Source organism: Ovis canadensis, chromosome 11, assembly GCF_042477335.2.
Source record: "Ovis canadensis isolate MfBH-ARS-UI-01 breed Bighorn chromosome 11, ARS-UI_OviCan_v2, whole genome shotgun sequence".
In the NCBI taxonomy this organism is placed as follows: domain Eukaryota; kingdom Metazoa; phylum Chordata; class Mammalia; order Artiodactyla; family Bovidae; genus Ovis; species Ovis canadensis.
In genome coordinates, this window is record NC_091255.1 from 45,959,937 (window position 1) to 45,984,282 (window position 24,346).

The 24,346-nt window shown below is 42.9% G+C and overlaps 1 protein-coding gene and 1 non-coding gene across 2 annotated transcripts; both read left to right on the top strand.

Moving 5' to 3' along the window:
• Positions 1 to 18,489: 18,489 nt before the first annotated feature.
• Positions 18,490 to 22,896, top strand: GIP (gastric inhibitory polypeptide). The gene is made up of 5 exons (XM_069542417.1): positions 18,490 to 18,581; positions 20,039 to 20,185; positions 20,737 to 20,826; positions 21,586 to 21,687; positions 22,752 to 22,896. The coding sequence occupies exons 1-5, from the start codon at positions 18,490 to 18,492 to the stop codon at positions 22,759 to 22,761; spliced, it is 441 nt and encodes a 146-aa protein (XP_069398518.1). The 3' UTR covers positions 22,762 to 22,896.
• Positions 21,817 to 21,888, top strand: TRNAC-GCA (transfer RNA cysteine (anticodon GCA)). The gene has a single exon. It is a non-coding gene; the product is annotated as a tRNA-Cys (tRNA).
• Positions 22,897 to 24,346: the final 1,450 nt, after the last annotated feature.

The following is a 24,346-nucleotide window of genomic DNA, read 5'->3' on the forward strand; positions in this document are numbered from 1 at the left end:
TTGGAAAGCACTTAAAAGGAAAATACATTAAAATAGAATTTTTACAATTTTTGTTTTCTAATGAATCATGATCAATATTGAAATAAACTTATGGTTTCTATGAAATACAGAAAAAGGAGACTACACATTTCCTGACATATGGCCACTTTGACTTCAAAGTTTTTGAAAGAATTTGTCTTTTGTTTGCTTGGTTTTTGTTTATTTTGTTGTTTGCTTGTTTTTTATTGTTATTGTCTTGAGATATTTTATTTCTTCCTGCAACTTGAAGTTTTAGTGTGGTTCTTTTAAATGCCTACAAACTTTGAAAAAGTGTAAATTTGTCCCAATATTAAAGCACATTCAGCATTTTCTCCTGTCAATAAGGATAATTATATGACTAAGATAACTCATAAAATGTAAGAGAATTATAAACAGAAAAGGAAATTCCCTCCTTCAAATTATTATTTAAGTGTTCAGTATTCAAAGCCTTAAAAAGAAATGTGTTTATTCCAGAGATAGAAGAGATTCATGGAGGGAAAAAACTTTAAGAACAGTCATTTGTTTTTCTATGGGTCACACAATGTGTATGACAAAAACTGCTTAACTTTTGGTTTTGGCTCAGGTTTACAATGTAGAAACTTTTAGATAAGGGAGAGAATAATTTATTTAATTAACTTTTAAAAAATAAATGCTTCCAAATTCAATTTGTTAGTCAATTAAACTTCACCACAGTAACCCCTATTCACACACGTAAAAGAAATGGTGATAACATTCCTCAGATTACACAAGGTTTTTTTACAGCAAAATCATTTGGTTAAAAGATAATAACTTTATTTAGTCCTTATTTTGCACAAAATGTAAAATAGATAGTTGGTATGTTTGGGGCAAAATTGTACAACTGAATAAAAGACAAGGAAATAAATGTTATTTCTTGAAGTAAATGTTACTTTCCCAAATAAATTATAACAAGCAACAAAAGTGAGGGAATGCATACATGGATATTATTAAGTGGGAATAGTAATAAGACAATTTTTTACTTGAAAGCTACATGTCTTCTAAGTAAATGATTTTAAGTTACAACATTAAATTGCATGGAGTTAATTTGATTTTATCTGGATAACCTCTATGCTTTTCAAGACTAAAAGAATTTTTCTATCTGGAACTCAAACTATTTTTGTTTCCTTCATTAAAAGTTTACTTCTGATAATAAAATTAATTTACCTTACTCCTGTTTCTAGCTGGACCCTTTTTTTCAGAAGGTGTCTTGAATGTTTAAATGTTTCTGAGTGCTTAAAAGGGATACTTTAAAAAATATATGTAAGATGAAAAAATTAATACATAGACTATTTCACTGATAGTTAATCAGCAAAATACTCATTAAAAACACTTCAGTCTGTCTTTGTAAAACAAACTTTTTCTTTCTAAAAGAAAAAGGACCCAGCCTAACAGTACATTGGTTTTTTTTGTTTTTTTTTTTTTAATGGTTGTTTAACTAAACTGAGACACAATTCTAAAAGTTATTTCAGTTTTCATGGGTTAACAGTCTAGAGTTTTGGTCCATCCACTTTCCCATAAATACTAAAAAATTTTTAAGAATTAGTATTAGCACAACTTCCAGTTTTAAACATAACCTGAAAGTATTTGATGAGCATGTGTGTGATAAATGATTGAATACCTTTTATGAATTTCTTTTCATTTCTAAAATGTGCTTACAAAGTGTGTAGGAAACAAATACTAGAGTTGTTTCTAAATTGCTTTGAAATGAGGTTCAGGATCTCTATCTTCCTCTTCCTCCCCGCCCCTCCCCCCACCCCTCCTCTTTTTCTTCCCCCTCCTCGCCTTTTGTTCCTCCATTTTTCCTCCTACTCCCGACACTGCCAATTCCTTTCCTCCTCCCCCTTTACCTTTACCCTCTTTTCAGTTTTTCTTTTTCCTTTGTTACTTCTCTTCCCCCTTTTATTATTCTCTGGGTCTTTTGCCCCTCAACCCATTCCTTTCCTCTTTTTAATCAGTACACCTATTCAAACTTTCTTTGCTTTTCTTCATTCCTTCCCGCTTCCTCTGCCACTATCATTGACGTGTCATTTAAACTGTTATTTCCGGTGAAGTGGAAGGACACAGAGATGCTTGAATTATTTTATACACCAAAATGGGAATCTTGTTAAATTTTTGAGAACTCCAGGGTTTTTCAGACCCCAGAGCTCCTTCACCCCTGTACTCCCAGTGTGTTTTGTCTGGACATTCCCTAGACACTTTTCCTTATTTGTATCATTTTCCTGTGTCTTGTGTTGCTTATAACTAATTTGGTTATTAGCATTTTATGCATCAAATCCTTGAGAGCAAAGACTGTTACCCAGGGAGTGGGACACAGTGCTAACAGGTGTCTGACATATATATATATATATATATATATATATATACACACAGATATATGTATATATAAAATAAGTGTCTTTTGATGCTACCTGAGAAGATGAACTCAATGTAATCAGATAAAATGCTGTATTCAGTTTATAAGTGCATTTTCTTTCCTTCCTTCCTCCCTATTTCCCTCCTTCCTCCCTTTTTTCCTTTTTTTCATTTCCCCTACCTTCCCCTCCTCTTTTCTTTTTTAAATACAATACTCAACCATCATCAGTTGAAATACAAGTAAATGCAGCCATCCAAAAAACTGATTGGCCTGCATCAAGAATAGCAACCAAATGGCATCTCTGGGCTTTTCACTCCCTAGTCTTGTGCCATGACAGTGCCCAATGCCCAATGTGGAGCATCCTCCTTCCACGTCTGGTCAAAAGAATAGTCTTGAAATTATTCTCAACTCAGAGTTTCAGGCAGTCACTGGCAACCAACAGAGCTGGCCAATCTCTTTGCTATCTTGATCTCCCTCCATGCCACACAGCCAGCATGACAATCCCAATCTACATACACCTCCTGCCAAGATCCCTCTTTGGGTCTTTCCTCTGGAATGTAGGCAGCTCCCCATTAACCATCATCCAAAGCAAAAATGTCATTCCAGGATAGCCCTCCATCTTGATAATTCTCAGAATGTCTGGTATAGTCACCCAATGATAGCAGATGTTTATTAAATATTCTAGCTGTCAGTACAGGCTTCCCAGGTGGTACACTTGTAAAGAATCTGCCTGCCAATGCGGGAGAACCCAAGAGATGCAGGTTCAATCCCTGGTTCAGGAAAGATCTCCTAGAGTAGGAAATTTCAACCCACTCTAGTATTCCTGCCTGAAAAATTCCATGGACAGAGGAGCCTGGCAGACTACAGTCCATGGGGTAGCAAAGAGTCAGACAGGACTGAGCACGGATACACAGGTATCAATACAGCTATAAACACTCAAGGAGAAGGCAAACAAATTTTAATAGCAGGTTAGATTAAAAAAATAAAGCCAGTTATGAAAATAACAAAATGCTTTATTTGGTTTTTAATTTATACTACTCAATACTAGCAAGAATATAGGGAAATAGAACATTCCATGTAACTGTGGAGGAGAAGTTTAAAGCAACACTTTTAAAAATTCATACCATTTGACTAAGAAATTGCACTTTGAGTAACATCTCTACCAAAAGTCCAGTATATAAAGCGTTTTATTCAGCCTTAAAAAGAAATGAATTTCTTATAACTGCTACAATATACATGAACCTTAAAAACATCACACCAAGTAAAATAAGCCAGATACAATAGGACAAATATATGACTCCACTTACCTGAGATACCTAGAATGAATTCAGAGGCAGAAAGTACCAAGATTTGGGAGAAAGAGGTGGGGTGGGTAGTTACTGTTTTGAGGGTGCAGAATTTCAACTTAAGAGGACAGGAACGTTCTTGAAATTGCAATAATTGCACAACACTGTAAATGCACTTAATACCACTGAATCTTACACTTAAAATGGTTAAAATGATAAATTTTATGTTATATATATTTTACCATGATTAAAAAAGGCAAAAAAGGTAGATTCCCCAGTGGTCCAGTGGACTGGTGGTCCAGTCCAGTTAGGACACTGCTTTCACTGCAGGGTGCATGGGTTCAATCTCTGGTTGGGAAACTAAGATCTCACATGCTGTGCAGTGCGCCACTTCCCCCAAAAAAGTTTTTTTAAAGGCAAAAAACTTAATGAAAATTTCAAAAAGAAAAAAAAAACCCTAATGAACAAAGATGTGTTATGTATGTATCTGTCAAGAAAAAACAGTTGGCAATATATTATAAATGCTTTAAAACACAGAACTCCTCAAGTAACTTTGTTAGTAAAATATTATGTAGTCATTAAAAATTATGTTCACACAAGGCCAGTGGGACTTGTGTTTGAAAGAACTGGAAGGGTGCTGGAAACAGCAACTCTGCTCTTAAAGAAATGTGTGCAAAGTCTCACATACTCTGAATCACGTTCTTGATTGGGGTGGTGATTTCCTGCGTCTATACATGTGTCAAAGCTTATCAAATTGTATACTTGACCTATATCTTATCTTTCCTACCATCCTTCACAATAAACTGTCCAGAGTTCCAGATCAAGCCTGAACATACAATGTAGAGGGAGAACTGTGATAGAGGGAGAATTTTGAGTTTAAAATTAAAGTTATAAATAGACTATATTTTTAAATAAGAATTTGTGAAATTATTAAATTTGATCAGTTTTTCATTAAGTGATACGAAAATGAGATTCCATAGATCATCCCTGATGACTGTGATGAGAGAGGCATAAACCTACTTCACGGTACTTTCTGTTTAGACAGCCCAAGAAACTGGCCACAGGAGTATGTTGTTTCCTTAATTAAGTACAGAAGAGGTAATATCATTTCAAAGTGTAACCTAAGTAATATTAGTTTTACTGCCAAAACAGATACTTTAGCATTTGTCATAGAGTTAAATTTGGGAAGATTGTTTGGAGTCAGTATTTTGTATAAAATTCCTTGAATACATAAGTCCTACAATTCTGAATTTTCTCCTTTATCTTATCTGAGTATACAAATTCTTAACTCAGTTACTAACATAAATCTTATTAAAATAAAATTGCATTTGTGTTAAAACAACAAAAAGTTATGTTTAGAGTTTACGAAAACTTAGGGGAAGTTTACCAAAAAATGTATGTCGCAAAACAGTATTTGTGCTTATGTAGTCTATATGATTGAAAATAAAAATTACATGTGCATAAAGGACTAGAAATTACCTTATAGAAACTCTTGTACATGGAGACCCAGAGACATGTACAAGAATAGTTACATTAGCACTGTTTATAATAACAAAACCTAGAAACCCTACAAATGTTCATTAATAGAATGGGTAAGTAAAACCAGGTATAGTTATGCAACGGAATACTAGTGAGCAATGACAATGAATGAATTTCAGTAATGTGTCATCATGGATGAATTTCATAATTTGATTTTAAAAAGAAAAACCAGAGATTGAGTAATATACCCAATGGAATTGAGTAATATTCCATTGATGTAAGTTCAAAAGATATGCAAAACTAAACAGTATGTAGGGAGACTCATAGGATACTTCAAAGATTGGGAATGGATGTCCTAGTTCTTAATCTGAGTCGTGGCTTCATAAGTATTTGTTTTATGATTGTCGAAACTCTATGTGTATAGTTTGCATTATTTTTGTTAAGTATAATTATTTCATAATAAAAATTAATGGAAATGATAAAGCTTGGAAAATATTGTTAACAATAGTTTTTTCTTTCAGTTTTAATAAGCTATAGTTGATATATAGCATTGTATACGTTTGTGTACATTAACTGTCGTGTATAACATACAGAAGTGTTATATTAATGATTTTGTTCTTTATATTCCTACTACTTATTTATCTGATAACTTGGAGTTGGTAACTTTTGACCACCTTCTTCCAGTTCTCCCTCCCCTCACCGCCCCCGTCTCTAGTAACCACAAATCTCATCTCTGTTTCTGTTTGAAGTAATGACCTACAACTCTATGTTAGCTCCTGATGCAGAACACATTTGATATTTGATTTGATATTTCTATGCATTTCAGTATTATCACCACTAACAATAACTTTGGTTTTAAGACTGTTAGTGAATTTCTTTCTGTTTCCCCTCCCTGTTTCTCTCTCTCTCTCCCCTACTGTCCATTTCTCTCTCTTTACTCTGCTATATTTTTCTGGGTTTCCCAACTGTCTATTACCTTTTTGTAACAAACTCTTTTAAAAAGGTAAAGTGGATATTGAAATTAATCACCCCAAAATATCTTTACAAGCCAAATCATGGATGTGGCTTGACTTTAGCTAAAGGTCTGATTAATTATACATGTATTCATAATAAACTGAGATGGTCTGTGCTGAAACTTAGGACCAGCTGGTGAATAATAGGAAGCAAGCACCCAGATTCACACCTGCCCAGTCTATCCTAGATCTTGCAGATGCATTTCATTTGCATCACTGGAAACCCATAGGGTGAAGCTTATTTCTTTCTCATTAGTTTGGGAGTGTCTTGCTGAGGGATCATGTCCTTCAATACATTGGAAACCTCGTGGCAGGATCCATGTTGTTTCCTTTCTCTGAGTGGCTTCATTACTTTTACCACCTAAGATCTCCTTTATTATTTCCCTATAAGCCCAATATTCTGAAAACCATTGCCTATCAAAAAATTCCATTGATCAAGTGAGAAATTCCCTGTAGTTTAGCAGCAAAGAATCTGCCTGCAATGCAGGAGGCACAAGAGACATGGGTTCAATCCCTGGGTTGGAAAGATCCCCAGGAGAAGGAAATGGCAACCCACTCATTTTCTTTCCTGGAAAAGTCCATGGACAGAGAAGTCTGGCGGGGCTATAGTCCATGGGGTCGCAAAGAGTCAGACACGACTGAACATGCTTACATATATAAGCCCAACATTTTTCAAAATGTTGCCTTATCAAAAAATTCCATCGATCAAGTGATAACAAATGAGTGGCTAAGCCTTGATGCTGGGAAAGATTGAGGGCATGAAGAGAAGGGGGCAACAGAGGATGAGATGGCTGGATGGCATCATCAACTCAATGGACAAGCTGTAGCAAACTCCAGAAGATAGTGAAGGACAGGGAAGCCTGGCATGCTGCAGTCCACAAGGTTGTAAAGAGCTATACACAACTGAGAGACTAAACAAAGCAGAGCTTCTACACAAGCGGCAAGAGGTTACACTATTTCCACCAAAAGCAGAGGGACTTGGCATTGAAATTTACCCACACAGCTGTGCCTAGAATAATTTGTGTGTGATGTCTGGTGTGCATGCACGCTTAGTCGCTCAGTCATGTCTTTGCAACCTTTTGAACTGTAGCCTGCAAGGCTCCTCTGTCCTTGGGATTTTTCCCGACCCTGGGTTTGAACCCATGTCTCCTGGGTCTCCTGCATTGCAGGCAGATTCTTTACCCACTGAATCATGCTGAAAATAGCTCATGGATAACACTGTACCCATTCCACCTTCCTTCCTTCTTAGAGTCCTGGATCTGAGGACTCTGGAGTCTGAGAAACATTAGTCAGGACCAGCTTTCTTAATTCCAGTACTTTGCTTGGGAGGAGAGCAGAAGAGGAAAGAAGAGATGCAGAAAGAACAATGGAAAATGTGGTAAACACCCTGAGGTGGTTGTATCATTGTTTCTATTCTATAGGTCAACTATGCCACAGATAGACCAAGAGTCTAACCCAAGTATGCTTAGACATAAGTCCTTGAGCTTGCTATTATATCAGTGGAGCATTTAAAAATCCCAATGTAGCCCACATATACATCACAATTTATTTCACACAAATGTGTAAAGACAACTCAATGGGGAAAGGATAATTTTTTCAACAAATGGTGCTGGAATAATTAAATATCCATATGCAAAAAATAAATATCTTTTCATACCCCATCCTATATACAAAAGTTAACTCAATCATATACCTAAATCTAATCATTTGAGTCATATAATTAACTGAAAAACCAAAAACTATAAGACTTTTAAGAGAAAAATCTTTGTGACCTTGGGTTAGACAAAGCTTTGATATGGCACTAAAAGCAAAATTCACAAGAAAGCCTAATTGATAAAGTGGACATCATCAAAATTTTAAAAAACTGTTTATCAAAAGATATTGTTAAGAGAATGAAAAGACAACTCACAGTGGTGATTATCCTATAGAAACACTATGTTGTATACCTGGAACTAATATAGTGTTGTAGGTCAATTATACTTTGAACAAACAAACAGAAAAAGGTCAGATTTGTAGTACTAGAGATGATGGGTGAGGAGAGGGTGAATTGGAGGGGAGGGTGAAGGCAGTCAAAAGTTACAAACTTCTAGTTATAAGATAAATATGCACTAGGAATATGATGTACAACATGAATACTATACTCAACGATGCTGTGTGCGATATATGAAAGTTGTTAGGAGAGTAAATCCTAAGAGTCTCATCATAATAAAAGTTTTTTTCTTCTTTTAAAATTTTCATAGTTGTCTGCTAAACACCCTGGTAATTATTTCACAATGTAGGTATAAGTCCAGTCATCATGCTGATTGGATATATAGTGCTGTATGTCAATGATACCTCTAAACCGGAAGAGGAAAATAAAAAATAAAAATGCAAAATGAAAAGAGACACATCATAGACTGGGAGAAAAGTTTTGTAAATCATATAACTGACAAAGGACTCGCATCCAAAGAACTCTCAAAATTCAGTAACAAGAAAACAAACAACCACCCCTCTTCCCAAATAGTCAAAAGATTTGAGTAGACATTTCACCAAAGTAGATATACAGATAGCAAATAAACCCATAAAAAAGCTACTTAACATTATTAGCCATTAGAGAAATGCAAATTAAAATCACAATGAGATACTATAATATATCTATTAAAATGACTAAAATTTAAAAGTGACCAAATTCAGTTTTGGCAAAATGGTGGAAGAACTTTCATACAGCTTGTAGAAATGTAAAATGTTACAATCACTTCAAAAACATCTTGGCAGTTTCTTAAAAAGCCAAATATACCCCAGTCCTAGGTATTGTTCTTTTATATGTCCATACAAATAAAAGTATATGTCCATACAAAGACTTGTCCACAAGTATTCACAATAGTTTTATTTGTAATAGCCAAAAGCTGGAAATAATCTAAATGTCCACCAACAGATGAATGGATAAACAAACTAATATATCCATACGATGGAAGAATATTACATAGCAATAAAAAAGAATGGACATTGTGCCACAATGTGATTGAATCTCAAGTACGCTAAATGAAAGAAGCCAGACAAAAAGAATACATACTGTGTGATTCCATGCATATGAAATTCAAGAAAATACCAACAAATCTACAGTGACAGAAAGCAGATTGGTGATGGGAGGGGTAAAACATAAGAGGGGCTCAAGGAAACTTTTGGAAACAGCAGTTATGTTCAGTTATGTTCTCTGCTTTAAGTGGAGTGATGATTTCATGGGAGGAGACACATGTCAAAACATTGCATTGTACACTTTAAATATGTGCAGTTAAGTATGTGTCAGTTATACCTCAACAGTGCCATTTTCAAAAATCCCAATACTGAGGAAGGAGTGGTGAATTGGAAAAATAACCATTTTCCATTATCATAGTAGAGATAAGTTCATACAAGAATCATCAAAAGTTGTTAAGTCTGAGGGTGGGGGAATTCTGATGAAGAAGCGGTTATGTGCATTGTCCTAAAGTGTTTCCATGTACATTGCTTATTAGTTATAAGGAGAACTGTACGGTGGAAAAATCCAACTTCAGGTAATCAAAATTATCGTCAGTCATGGGAAGGCAGACAGCTTGTTCCTCCAGGTGCAATACCTTGAAAAAAAGACACATTTTCATTTTCCAATGTTCTGGTCAGGATGTATAACCCAAATCTAATCTAGAAGAAACATCAGACAAAACCAAATGGGGAAACACTCTATAACATAACTGGCTTATACTCTTAAAAATGTCAGTATCATTAGAGAAAGAAAGACTGAGAAACTGATTAAAGGAGAATAAAGAGACATAACAATGAAATGCAGAACACAATCCTGGACTGGATCTATGAACGGAGGAGAAATACCTGAAAGGACATCAGCAGGATAATTGAAAAAAATTCTAATACAGACTCTATGTTTACATCAACGTTAAATGTCTCACATTTCAAAATTGTGCTTATTGTGGTTAGATAAGTGAATATCCTTGTTTGTAGGAAATATGCTTGAAAATATGAACTGGTAAAGGAGCACGATGTACATCATCTACTCTCAATTTAAAAGATAGATAATAGAGTGATGGAAGAAAAGCGGCAAAATGTTGAACGCTGGTGAATCTGTGCATATATTGGAGTTCTCCATATTATTTTTACAACTTCCCTGTAAGTTTTAACATATTTCAAAACAGAAGGTTTTAAAAACCTCCAGACAAATGACACACAGAGTCTCCGGGAATGACACTGAGGCACTAGGATTTTTAAAATCTTGGGAAAGTTCAGGTTGCCATATTTGTCAAGTAACAGGACGCTCAGTTAAATCTGAATTTCAGATAAACAACCATGTTAAAACACTTTTTATTACAAATACATCCCATGCAGAATTTGCTGCCTACCCAAGCAATTACCCTCTTGGAATGCAATTCATTCTGCTATCTGTCCTCTGCTGGTCTTCGATATCAAAAACCATCTCTGTTTCCACTCTTGCAGAGAGATCAGGACTGGGAGATATTAAGTGGAGAGATAGAGATAGGGAGATATTAAATGGCCAGAATTTGTGATGATGAAAAGAAACAATGAATCTAGCATTTTCTATAACAGTGGAAATGGTGGTTAACATTTTTTTAGTACTGATTATGCATACGATATTGTTGTTGTTCAGTCACCAGGTTATATCCAACTTCTTCATGGACTGCAGCACGTCAGGCTTCCCTGTCCTCACCATCTCCCAGAGTTTGCCCAAGTTCATGTCCATTGAATCGGTGATGCCATCCAACCATTTCATCTTCTGTCGCCCTCTTGCCCTCAATCTTTCCCAGCATCAGGGTCTTTTCCAATGTGTCAGCTCTTCGAATCAGATGGCCAAAGTATTGGAGCTTCAGCTTCAGCATCAGTCCTTCCAAAGAGTATTCAGGGTTGATTCCTTTAAGTTTGACTGGTTTGATCCTCTCGCTTTCCAAGGGACTCTCAACAGTCTTCTCCAGCACCACAGTTTGAAAGCATCAATTCTTCGATGCTCTGTCTTCTTTATAGTCCAGTTCTCACATCTGTACATGACTACTGGAAAGACCATAGCCTTGACTATATAGACCTTTGTCAGCAAAGTGATGTCTTTGATTTTTAACACACTGTCTAGGTTTGTCACAGCTTTCCTGCCAAGAAGCAATCATTTTCTGATTTCATGGATGCAGTCACCATCCTCAGTTACAAGCAGGAGATGGCAAGTGTAAACATCAACATCTTAGGAATCAGCGAACTAAAATGGACGGGAATGGGTGAATTTAATTCAGATGACCACTATAATTACTACTGTGGGCAGGAATCACATAAAAGAAGTGGAGTAGCCCTCATAATTAATAAAAGAGGACAAAATGCAGTGCTTGGCTGCAACCTTAAAAACAACAGAATGATCCTGGTTCATTTCCAAGACAAAACATTCAATATCACAGTAATTCAAGTCTATGCCCCAACCACCAGTGCCAAAGAAGCTGATCAGTTCTATGAAGACCTAGAAGAGCTCCAAAAACTAACACCAAGAAAGATGTCCTATTCTTGGTCCCCACAATCACAGTGGATGGTGGCTGCAACAATGAAATTAAAAGACACTTGCTCCTTGGAAAAAAAAAAATGACAAAACTAGACAGCATATTAAAAAGCAGAGACATTACTTTGCCTACAACGATCCGTATAGTCAAAGCTATGGTTTTTCCAGAAGTCATGCACGGATGTGAGAGTTGGACAATAAAAAAGGCTGATCACCGAAGAATTAATGCCTTTGAACTGTGGTGCTGGAGAAGACTCTGGAGAGTCCCTTGGATACCAAGGAGATCAAACCAGTCAATCCTAAAGGAAATCAACCCTGAATATTAATTGGTAGGACTGATGCTGAAGTGGAAGCTCCAATACTTTGGCCACCTGATGTGAAGAGACGATTTATTGGAAAAGACTCTGATGCTGGGAAAGATTGAAGGCAGGAGGAGAAGGGGATGACACAGGATGAGATGGTTAGATGGCATTACCAACTCAATGGAGATGAGTTTGAGTAAACTCCAGAAGATGGTGAGGACAAGGAGGCCTGGAGTGTTGCAGTCCATGGGGTCACAAAGAGTTGGACATGACTAAATGACTGAATAGCAAATTCATCATAGGGGACTGGAATGCAAAAGTAGGAAGTCAAGAAATACCTGGAGTAACAGGCAAGTTTGGCCTTGGAGTACAAAATGAAGCAGGGCAAAGGCTAACAGAATTCTGCTGCCAAGAGAACACACTGGTGATAGCAAACACCCTTCTTCAAAATATAAGAGATGACTTTACACATGGACATCACCAAATGGTCAATACCCAAATCAGATTGATTGCATTCTTTGTAGCTGAAAATGGAGAAGCCATACACAGTCAGCAAAAACAAGACCTATAGCTGACTGTGCCTCAGATCATCAGCTCCTCATAGCAAAATTCAGGCTTAAACTAAAGAAAGTGGGGAGACCACTAGGCCAATCAAGCACAACTTAAATAATATCCTCTATGAATATGCATTGGAGGTGACCAATAGATTCAAGGGATTTGATTGAGTAAACAGCACCTGAAGTACTGTGGACAGAGGTCCATAATATTGTATAGGAGGCAACGAATAAAACCATCCCAAAGAAAAAGAAATGTAAGAAGGCCACGTGGCTGTCTGAAGAGGCTTTACAAATAGCTGTGGAAAGAAGAGAAGTGAAAAGCAAGGGAGAAAGGGAAAGGTACACCCAACTAAATGCTGAGTTCCAGAGACTAGTAAGGAGAGACAAGAAGGCCTGCTTCAGTATGGATAAGACAGCCAGTCTCTAAGGCGGCCTCCAATGACCCTGCCTCCTGGTAGCCACAGACGTGGAGTCCCTCCCACATTGTGCTAAGGCTGGTCCCTGTGACGATAGCAGCCAGATGACCTGATAGTATGTGGTATGTCGCTTCCGGGTTTAGGTTTTAAGACACTTACTTGGGCTTTCATCTTAGGCGCATGCCCTGCCTCTGGGGGGACGAAGCCACGCAGTGAGCAGCCTTGTGAAGACATCCACATGGTGAGGAACTAAAGCCTTCAGCCTACAGTCATGGAGTGAACTTGGAAGGTGACCTTCGGCCCCAGATGAGTCTTCTGAGACTACAGCTCAGCTGACATGAGAGACCCTGAGCCATAACTACCCAGCTAAGCCTCTCCCATATCAGTGATCCTCAGAAATTGTGAGAAACTAATGTTCGTTGCTTTAAACTGCTAAAATCTGGAGTAATTTAATAAACCGCATAAGATACCTAATGTATCAAGATATAGTGTAACATAATGCATTTTCTAAGTATAATACTTTCCAAACCAATGCTGTGAAGCAGGAACTATTACATTCCTCATTTTGCTGGAAGGTAAACCAAAGCACAAGGAGGACACATTACTCCAAATCACCCTTATAGGTGGACCTCTCTCCAAAGCCCTTAGCCCTCCTTGGCAATTTCAGCATCTTCTATGTTTTGGGTGCTGGACTGAACCAACCTGGACTTATTATTTCATCTTATTTAAGTTTCATGATAGAGTGAGATAAATAAAGTCATTCCAGAGAAAACCACCAGCCAACACTGGCAGGAAGCCCTCAAAATGAACAAAACACGCATTTCACACTTCCCATAAGCTAGGCAGAGCAGATTTTGTTTTCTTGTCCCCAGTTTAGAAACAATGAAGCTAAGGCTGTGTGTGGGTAAAGCCTTCGCGGAAACAAAGCCAAACATCCCCTGGAGTGGTGAGAGGGTGGAGCTGGAGCTTGAATCCTACGCCTGTCTCTCCATCCTACCAGGCTACTCCCTAATCCAATGGGGGGCACTCGCTAGGGACCCTGAAAATCACTTCATCCTTCATGATCCCCATGCAAGGAAAAGGAAGGGAAAGCCCTCACTTCCTACCCCCTCTTTTTCTTTCACTGGGATATGCTCCTACCCAGGAGAGTGAGAGGCTCAGGAAGGCTGTTCTCTCTGGGAGGGCCAGCTCTTTGGCCTTTTATTACCTAAATCCCAATTCTTTCAGTCCCTGGAACTGAGAACCTGTGGCCACCCCCCTCCCAATTCTAATTCCTCACTGCTCTTCTCCTGTAACTACTAAGGACTGAGCCCTTTTCTCAACAAACCAAAGCAGACAAAAACAAAACAAGAACCCCCCCAAAAAACAAACAAAAAATCCCAAACCTTTGAAAACAGCAAGAAGGACTGGAATTAGAGTGAAGAAAGTGAGAGTGTTAGTCACTCAGTCGTGTCTGACTCTTTGCAACCCCATGGACTATAGCTCACCACGCTCCTCTGTCCATGGAATTCTCCAGGCAAGAACACTGGAGTGGATTGCCATTCCCTTCTCCAGGGGATCTTCCCAACCCAGGGATCAAACCTGAGCCTCCTGCATTGCAGACAGATTCTTTACTATCTGAGCCACCAGAAGGGACTTCCAAACCAATCCCCTAGAGCAGATGGTCAAGAGAGGCTATATAGGTAGTATATATTTTCTTTAAGATCTTTCTGAAAAGTATCTTGATCTGAATGGCAGTGGAGGCTAAGTGGGAAAAAATGTCTGGGACTACGCCTGTGTTTCTGATGTGACTCAAGGGGAAAGCTCTAGGTAATCCTTCCAGCAATCACGATAGACCAGATGACTCAGCAGAGTTTGTCAGGGTTCCCAGTCACCTCTTGTCTCCTCTTCAGGAGGAAAATAAAATCTGCCACCTGGTGTAAGGAAGCTCCAAGAGGGATGGCTGCTTCCTGAGTCAGCCGGTAAGCTTAAAGACCTAGTGAATTTCTAGAACATAATCCACGGCAGGGAGGCTGCAGCCAGCCCTCTGAGTCACCTTGGCTTGGCTTCGGAGCCAGGCCTGGAACATCTGTGGTGTCCCTGGGGGCCTCACGGGGGGCAGGGGTGAGTCACCTCCATGAGCTGGAAGAGCCAGAAGCCCCCAAAGCTTTTTTGCTGCTCCAGCCCCCAGCGCCTCAATCAAGATGCCAGGAGGATCGGGGAAGCAGGATGCTGGGCTCTCTTGCAACAGAACTGCCATCACCCTCCCCTCCCCACTCTGATTCCTGGACTCCCTGATTCCTGAGATACCCCCAGATCCACAGACCTTCTCCACCTGTCTGGGCCATCATTCTTTGTGTCTGGGCTCCCCACCAGTGGGGCGTGTCTTCCTGCCTCTCCATTCCGTGTGTCCTCTCTGATCCCTCACATCCTAGAAATTCTCCACAGTAGAATTCTCCGCTCCCTCCTGAGCCTCTCCACCCCACCCCCACTCCTGTACTCCACTGCTCTGGATTCTGCACACCAGGGCACTGCCCATCATGGCATTGACAGGCTGAATGGGTTGCCAGTTGGTTTTACCAAACTGTTGTTTCAATGTTTGTTTTATTTATTTGACTGCACTGGATCTCTGTTTCAGCATGGGGGATCTATGCACATTCTTAGTTGTGGCATGTGGGATCCAGTTCCCCAACAGGGATTGAACTTGAGCCTCCTGCATTGGGAGTGTGGAGTCTTAGCCACTGGAGGGAAGTCCCTATTGAACTATTTCGATTAAGTGCAGCAGGCCCTTCTGATCCCCAGAAACTTCCCAAAGTCGTCTTTCCCATTCTCTGGGCTCCCACTATACCAGGCAGGGAGAGGGGCCTGTGGGCTCCCCTTGGAGTCTGGCATCTTCTCTGATCTTCTTCCCCAGGACTCAGGCTACATTTCTCCCTAATCTGTCCACTGCTGGGCATGAGAGCCCCAAATCAAAGAGGAAAAGGGAGGAGGGCTTCATAAAGGTCAGTGCTAAGAGGGGGTAAGGTCAGAACCAAAAGCACAGCTGGTCTTCCAAGCAATCTTGCACTTCCACTCCAAACGAGTCCCCAGGGTACCCGGCAGGGGCTCAGGACTGCTGGGACCCATTCCAGAACCTTCCTTGACTTCAGTGGGGCATGAGACGTAAGGGTCCCAGGGAATGACGTCCACCCTTTTTGGATAAGCTGTGCCTCCAGCAGAGGCCCAGGTTTGGACATCAACCCTTCTGAGCCTATTTACTGTGTTACTCACCAGGAAGCAGGATCACAAGCAGCCCCCACACCCTCTTTGGAGGCCAAATCTGAACTGATGTCTAATCTCTGCCCATTGATAGCTAGGAGATGGAATTTGCAGAGCTTGCCCAGAGAGAAGTTTTCTAAGATGGTAGAAAATGGGTAGTGGGTAGGCGAGGTTTCTAGGAAGCAGAGGTGAGTGGCTGTCCTAGTCAGTTACCTCTCATCCCACACAAGCACTTAATTTCATGCTGGACCTGTTCCCAGGCTGGGGAGTTGACCTGGAAAGGAAAGTGGCCTTTACTCGGCCCTGCAGCTAGCAGGGCTGTTTAGGGTTCAAAGTACCCACAGCGAGTGGAGAAGGGACAGCCTGGGCAGGAGGCCTTGGGGGTCGGCCAAACGTGCAGGCTGTGCCCTGTCCCTTCTGGACCAAGAGCCCACGTGGACAGAGCCATGCACTGCGCTTGCAGAGAGAAAAGGGCGCCTCTCAACAAGTCTCCAGTCCAAGGATCAGACACCACCCTGAGCCTGAGGAAGCCTCCATGCGATGGGGCACACAGCCTGGCTCCCAGTGCTGAGCTTAGAGCCCAGGGTCTGATGGAGGAGAGCGGGGCCTCCCATAGCAAAGACAGGGGCATATACTTCTCTCTTACAGGAGAGCAGAGCGTTTGAGGAGAGACTTGGAGCTCGTAAAACTCTCCAGTTAGAATTGAGTTGTAGCTGGCCTGCCTTGCTCTGCGTCCCCCTGGTGTCCATGACCCTCTTTTCCCAACTCTGCCTGCCCCTCAGCAGGAAGGTAGCTCGAGTGGAAGTTCTCAGTTCACAGCTCTCACCAGGAAACCCCCATCCTTCATGTTCCCTTAACCTTCTGCCCATCACTCTCTGCCCTTTCCCCAGCCAGCTGGACCCTCTCCTAGACATCTAGATGGAGACATTGCCACACTGACTAAGCTTTAGGCCACTGTGGCCCCACGCCCTCCAACCCAGGAGTAGCCTGTAACTGGTGGGAGTGACCCCACTCCAGTTAGTGCCACCCTACCTGCACCTGCCCTCACCAGGGGCATCCTTTCTACGCGAGGGCACCTATAAAGGAAGAGGGCCCTTCTGGGGCCCAGAAGGGGAAAGGGAGAAGAAAAGGGGCACTTAAGGTACCCTGCCCACAGGTCAAGCCCAGACAACAGCTGGAGATCCCCAAATGTTAATCACCAATTAGCACAGTCCACGTGGAAAGGACAACTTTATTACATGTAAAATGGACTTAATGTGGCGGGTGCTGTGGGCTTAATTTCTTGAGATAAGATGCTTTTAGGCTAATCAGCAGATCAGTGATGTCTGGCTATAAAGGAGCCAGGGCAAACTTTCCTGAGACAGGCTCTGAAGGGCCAGGAGGGAGGAGGAGAAGACCCCTGCCCTGTCCTTCTGGGCAAGCTGGAAAGGAAGCCTGGTAAGAGAGCAGCTGGGAAGGGGTGGCCATGGACGAGATGCTGGAGGGGGGTGGGTCTCGGCACCCCTGAGGTGCTCGGCACCCTAGCACTTCTCTTCTATACAAGTAATAAGAAGGTGGCTCTGAGGGTTCCTTTAACACCCAGGTGAGAAGGCAGGAAGGCAGGGTCTTGCAGCCTACACATCTCTAGAGCTAGCTTTGGTGCTCAGAGCTTGTTCTTGCTTGGTGTTCAAAGCACCAAAGCATCTAAGGAAAGTTCTGCTGAAGATGCCCTGCGGAAATGGGACTCACCCTTACCAGAAGCATCAGACATCCCTGAGTAGGGACAGTGAAGTCTGAGAGGTGGAGGGGGCTTCTATTTGCAATTTTCACTTTGGACAAGAGGGCTGCAATGATTTAGGTGACAGCCAACTTGAGATCTGGAAGGCTGGCTGGAGACTCTGGAGGTGAGAATCTTGCCAGTTCACATGCCCATGATGTCTAGCCATGGGGGCCAGGAAGGGAGCCATCCAGACATACAAGCCTTCGCTGCTTTCTCCTGCCACGATTGCCCCCTGCTGCCCTCCTTCCTCCCTGCTTAGACTCCTCCTAAAACCCCCAAAACAGGTTCACTCTTGGCCAGGTTCCACGTGCCTTCTAATGTCCCTTCTAGCTCTAATGCCAGCACCCCTCACCATCCCCATGGTGTTTCTCCAGGGTCTTAGAAAAGCTCTAACTTCCAAGGCCTGGCCCCCAGCTTCCAGATTCCCCACAGGCTCCAGGGCTCCTAAGTGCACCACCATACTGGCTGCCCCCTCAGCACAGGGCTTCCCTCTCACCCTTGTCCTTTTCTCTCTTATCTCAGGAAAGAACCCTTGGAAGATGTTGGCCATGAAGACCTTCTCCCTGCTGGTGGTGTCCCTGCTCCTGGCAGTGGTGCTGGGGGAGAAAGAAGAGGACCACTCCAAGCTAGGGTGAGAAGGAGGGGTCAGGTGGCTGGGGGGATGATTGGGTTCTGATTTTCAAGAGACAAGTAAGAAAGGGAGGAATCCCAGGCCAAGAAGAAAGAACGAGGCTAGAACCAGGGAGTATTTTTTACCAGCTACTGTTGCAGCTGAAGAGATTGTAGTTAAATCTCTGGAAGGACTTCTCAGCAGTGAAGTGGCTGAAGTAGGTGATAGTATCTCCCTGATGAAAGTCTTAACTGCTCATTTATTTGTACATTTAATCAGATTTTATAGGAAGCTTCCTGTGTGCTCGGCACAAGGGATACACATGAAGAGTGGCCCGCAAATGCCACCTGTCCTCATGGAGAGTATAGATCCACGGGGAAGACAAAGACCCATCTAAGCAAACTTCAAACTGTCATGAGTGCTGTGAGGAGAGGCAGAGAAGGTTATGAGTGAATATAATAGGGGGAAATATAGTGAAGGGCAGGGAAGCCTGGTGTGCTGCAGTCCATGGGGTTGCAAACAGTCAGACACGACTTAGCCACTGAACACACACACAACCATAGAAGGGGAATCTGTTTGTGTGTTGGGGAGACCAAGAGAGACGTGTCTGAGTAGAGTTAGGCCTTCTCAGATGCAAGGACAAACCGTATGGCCCTATCAACTTGGCCACGTAAGTTTGAGGCACAGACACGTACAAGGAGAGACAACATCGTGTAGAAGTTAAAGACCGTAGACCTGGACCCAGACTAGCTGAGGGTCAGCCCTGGTCATGCTTGCGCTGTATGCTAAATTAATCTCTCTGCATCGTGGTTGCCTCACTCACCAAAGACATGTACCTCCTACACAATGAATTTATGTATTAAAGGACTTGTACAGGACCTGACTCATAGTAAGTCCTGTTTTATAAGAGCTCACTCTTATTAGGAAAAGTGAAAGTGAAGTCACCCAGTCATGTCCGACTTTTTGTAACCCCATGGACTGTAGCCTACCAGGCTCCTCTGTCCATGGAATTCTCCAGGCAAGAGTACCGGAGTGGGTTGCCATTTCCTTCCCCAGGGAATCTTCCTGACCCAGGGATCGAACTCAGGTCTCCTGCATTGCAGGCAGGCGCTTTACCATCTGAGCCACCAGGAAAACCCATTATTAGGAAACTGAGAACCAAATAACTGAATTGGGTGGCACCAGGACAAAAGGAGCGAAGGAGGGAACTGTGATTCAGTCCTTGGGGACAAGGGGAACCTCTGATCTTTGCCCAGAAGCCAGAGCTTCACGTATTGAGGATGCAGGAAGTGGGCTCTTGAGTTGAGGATAAAGTCCCAGGGGTGTGATGCATGGACAAAAGGGTGACTCCATAAAAACTGACTCCCAAGAAATGGGCTGCTTCCTTTTCAAATGGTGGTGACCATCATTTATCATTGCTCTCTCTGCTCCTTCTGTGGCACCTCGGTTTCCCTCTCTCTTTCCTCCCTGCTCCTCAGGTTCCACTCTAAGGCCAGTGGCTCCCAGCCTCGAGCAGCCAGGTATGCTGAGGGCACCTTCATCAGTGACTACAGTATCGCCATGGACAAGATCCGCCAGCAAGACTTTGTGAACTGGCTACTGGCGCAGAAGGGGAAGAAGAGCGAGTGAGTCAGTGCAGCCCCACCCCCTGCTCCCTGTGCCCCGTGTGATGCACAAGCCCAGTGTAGCCTTCTCTTTGGTGCTGATCGGGAGCTGAATTGCATGGCAGTCCTGCCTGGGCTCCTGGCTCAGGCAGCAGTCCAGTCTGAGGGCAGGATGTGGGCAATTTTCCAATCCTTTGCTTCTAAGGGGAAGGGTCAGGGAAAGTGTACTGGGCTCAGAGAGGATCCCTAGGGGGCTGGGGATGAAGGCAGAGGAGCTGAACTGCTGCCAATGACTCTTCAGTGGTGGCAGCTTCAGACTTTGGAAATAAGACGAGTTGATCTCGGTCTTCTCTTTGCAAAGTCTCTTTCCCTGACTTTGCTGTTTGACCTGCATGGTAGCTTTTGAAAAGCTTTTCACTGGGAGCTGAAGACAAGCAGTTGGGAGGCTGACTGAAGAAAGAGGTACCCTCTGCTCCCTGGGCTGAGGTGCCAAATGGCTGGAGCTTCTTTGGACTGGAGAATATCTGGAATTGCCCCTGGCCCCACCTATTCCCTAACCTTTATTTTACCAGCTGGATACACAACATCACCCAGAGGGAGGCTGGGGCCTTAGAGCTGGCCCATCAGTCTAACAGGAAGGAGGAGGCAAAGGAGGAGCAGGGGTGAGTCTGCCCACAGGGGAAGGGGTGGGGGTGGGGCCCCTGACTCACTGCCCCCTCATTGTTCCCTTTCCCAGACTCCGAAGCAGGGCTAGACCCCAGACAAGCATCCTCTTCTACCCAGAATTCAAAGAGGGGTCTTCACAGAGCTCCTGGAGATCAGCCCAAGCCTAAGGGAATAGCCTAGGAGGAATGGGGGTGGAGGTCCTGGGAGGGGATTTGGGGTTAGAATTTCTAAGATTGATGACTTAATGTGCAGAGTCACCAAGTCCAGGAGAGGCTCCTGGAGGGACTGCAGAAACTGGCTTCTCCCCTTTTGTCTGCTAAACTTCAGGAAGGCTTTTATGGAACAAGGAACCTCCCAAGGCCAGTCCCCTGAAATCAGTTACCCTGTCTCTGTAGGAAGCTGAGGAATTGACACAGATCATTCTAAAGAGTGAACATTCCCAAAGTAATCTCTGTGGGGCGGGGTGGGCAGGGGGGTTGGAATACACTCTGGGAAACTTGTAGAGGTGGGTGGGAGGGATGTCTCCCACCAGAATTGTTGTCTTTGCCTGTATGGAAGAGCCTATATTCATTCCCTGGCGGACAGATCTGGGCGGAGCTTTGAAAGCTGAGACAACTGAGAGGCAGCTGTGTTGACTTGTACCCCCCACCCCCGCCCCACCTTGTCCCACCACGCCGGAGTCCCAGCCCCTGTGTTTACTCTCTCTGGGTGGGGCCTGGGCTTAAGGGGCCTGCCAGAGGCTTTCTCCTTTGTAGTTCCCTACCCAAGAACCCCAGTGATGAAGATTTGCTAAAGCGTTTACTGATTCGAGAGCTGCTGGCCTGGATGGTGGATCAGATGGAGCTCTGCAGGCTCAGGTGGGAGTCTGGCAGCTTTGGGCATCTTGCATATTAGTTGTGAGCTCTCACTATGGAGTCAGACGTGGGTTCAGATCTTCACCCCAACACAGGCTGACAAATTACTTACACTCTCCGAAACTTGAGACTTCCCAGGTGGCTCAGATGGTAAAGTGTCTGCTTGCAATGCAGGAGACCCAGGTTCGATCCCTGGGCTGGGAAGATCCCCTGGAGAAGGAAATGGCAACCCGCTCCAGTACTCTTGCCTGGAAAATCCCATGGACAGAGGAGCCTGGAAGCTACAGTCCATGGGGTCACAAAGAGGCATTTTTGTGAAAGTCAGGGTTATTTAAACCACTTCATAGGATTTGGTGGGGTTTGAATAAGATAATGCTAGGAAAAGGGTGACAGAACATCTGCAGAGTGTTAAGAGTTTGGTAATGTTGACAGATCGTGGTACCACTTTCACTTCTTCCTCAGTTTCCTCCAGGTGAGATGCTGCTCTCACCTGCCCTACCCACCCAAGACCATAGCATCCTCAGCTTTCCCTCAGTACCCGTGGGCCACGGCAGCTTCTCAGTGGTGAAACCTCTAGAGTTGGAGGAACGTTGCCCTTCTCTGTAGTTCCAGCTGGTCTCAGTAATCCTCGAATCCTCCTCCTCAGCTAGGAAGTCTTTCAGTTTATTAATATCATGTCTTAGAAGCAAGGGATGGCTCAAAACCATGGAGAGATCCAGCCACTCGAACAGTGAGACAGGACATTCATTTAAGATGCAGACACCAAGATGCAGAAGCCAAAACAAATTCAGACTTCGGTGATGGGAAGTTGAGGGATTGAGGGAACAAATCTGGAATGGCTTCCTGTAAGAGGGTTAGAAGGACCCTATGTGGCCAGAACAATGGAGAAAAGAGTATGAGAAAATCTCCTTGGTAAAGTGGGTAACAGTCTGTGCACTTTTTGGAATAATTACCTTTAGAAAAGTAATTTGGAGGTAGGAGGAGTTGAACTATGGCTGGGTGCCAGAATACACTTACTTTGCTGACTCTAAGCCGAGATATTCCCCTCCTCTCTCCACTCTGCACAGGTTTCAGTGACTCTGACCAAACCCAAGCTCAGAACTGGACTCTGCCCTTCATTTACTCAGCTCCTGCTTCATCTCCACTCCAAGATACTCCAAAGGAACCAAACTAAGTTTAAGCTGAAATAAATGTTTGTGCTCATTGTCAAAACTGACGTGTCTACTGTTGACTAACTGGACGTTTGTCTGTGTGTGCACTACTCAGTGAAAAGGAGGTATGGCTCTTACCTGTTAATTCATCGATTGTTTCATGAACACTTATTGGAAACCTAACACAGGCAGGGATTATGCTTAACACTGAGTATACAGCAGTGATGGAAACAGACACAATCATTGTCCCCAGGGGGTTTACAGTCTAGTGATGAAGACATACCTTAATCTTTATACAAAACAGAGACTTCCCTGGTGGTCCAGTGGCTAAGACTCTGCACTCCCAAAGCAGGGGACCCAGGTTTGATCCCTAGTCAGGGAACTAGATCCCACAACTGAAGATTCTGCATGCAACAGAGAAGCCTCATAGACGGAGTAGGCAATCAGGAGGGCCTCTCTGAGAAAATGATGCTTAAGCTGAATGAGATTTTTTAAACATTTCTTTCTTTTTCGCTGTGCTGGGTCTTCCTTGCTGTGCGGGCTTTCCTCTAGTTGCTGTGACGGGAGGCTACTCTGTGACTTACTGGCTTCTCACCGTGAGGACGTCTTTGGTTGCGGAGCACAGCCTCTAGGGTGCTCGGGCTTCAGTAGCTGTGCCACGTGGGCTCTAGAGCTCAGGCTCAACAGTTGTTGCACAAGTGCTCAGCTGCTTCAAAGCATGTGGGATCTTCCCAGACTAGGGATGGACCCCATGTTTCATGCATTGACAGGTGGATTCTTTACCACTGAACCACCAGGGAAACCCTAAGCTGAGTGAGATCTGAAGGATTAAATGGCCAAATGGTGAAGAGAGACAATAAATATTAGCCGGTAGTATTGTTCTATGGCAAAATGGGCAATGGGGTGGAGAGAAGAGCACAAGTGGAGACTGGGAAGGTAGGCAGAAGCAGGGCCTCAAAGGCCACATTAAAGCTTTGGGATTTTATCCTTAGTGTAAGGGCAGGTCCTTGAAGGAGTTTGAGCAGGGGGAAGTCAGACAAGATCTACTTGCATCTCCAATCATACTGATGATGGTAAGAATTATATTGAGATGAAGAGGAATGAACAAGAAATCTCTCTTGCAGGATTCCAGATTTCACACTAGGGAGATGGCAGGGAAGGTGAAGTAAAGTGGGAGAACTCAGTTTGTCCAAAAGTCAATACCTCTTTCTTTCTGTGTTTCAAGACTTTTCCACCTTGGTGTGCTGCCTTCTCTCACTGCCCTGCATCCACAGAAGGCAAGGCTGTCTCTCCTCCCCACTTAATTTAGGTTGTCTTTACTAATGTCCCCCTATCCCCTTGATCTAGTCACGTCTTAGCAGACTAGAGTCAAACACACCTAGATTCAAATCACTCTAGGTCTGTGACTTGGCAAGTTAGTTCCTCCCTCTCTCTGGTGCTCAGTTTCTTGTCTGTAAAAAGATTAAAAAGTACTCACTTCATAGAGTTGAAGAATTTTAAGATAATGCTTG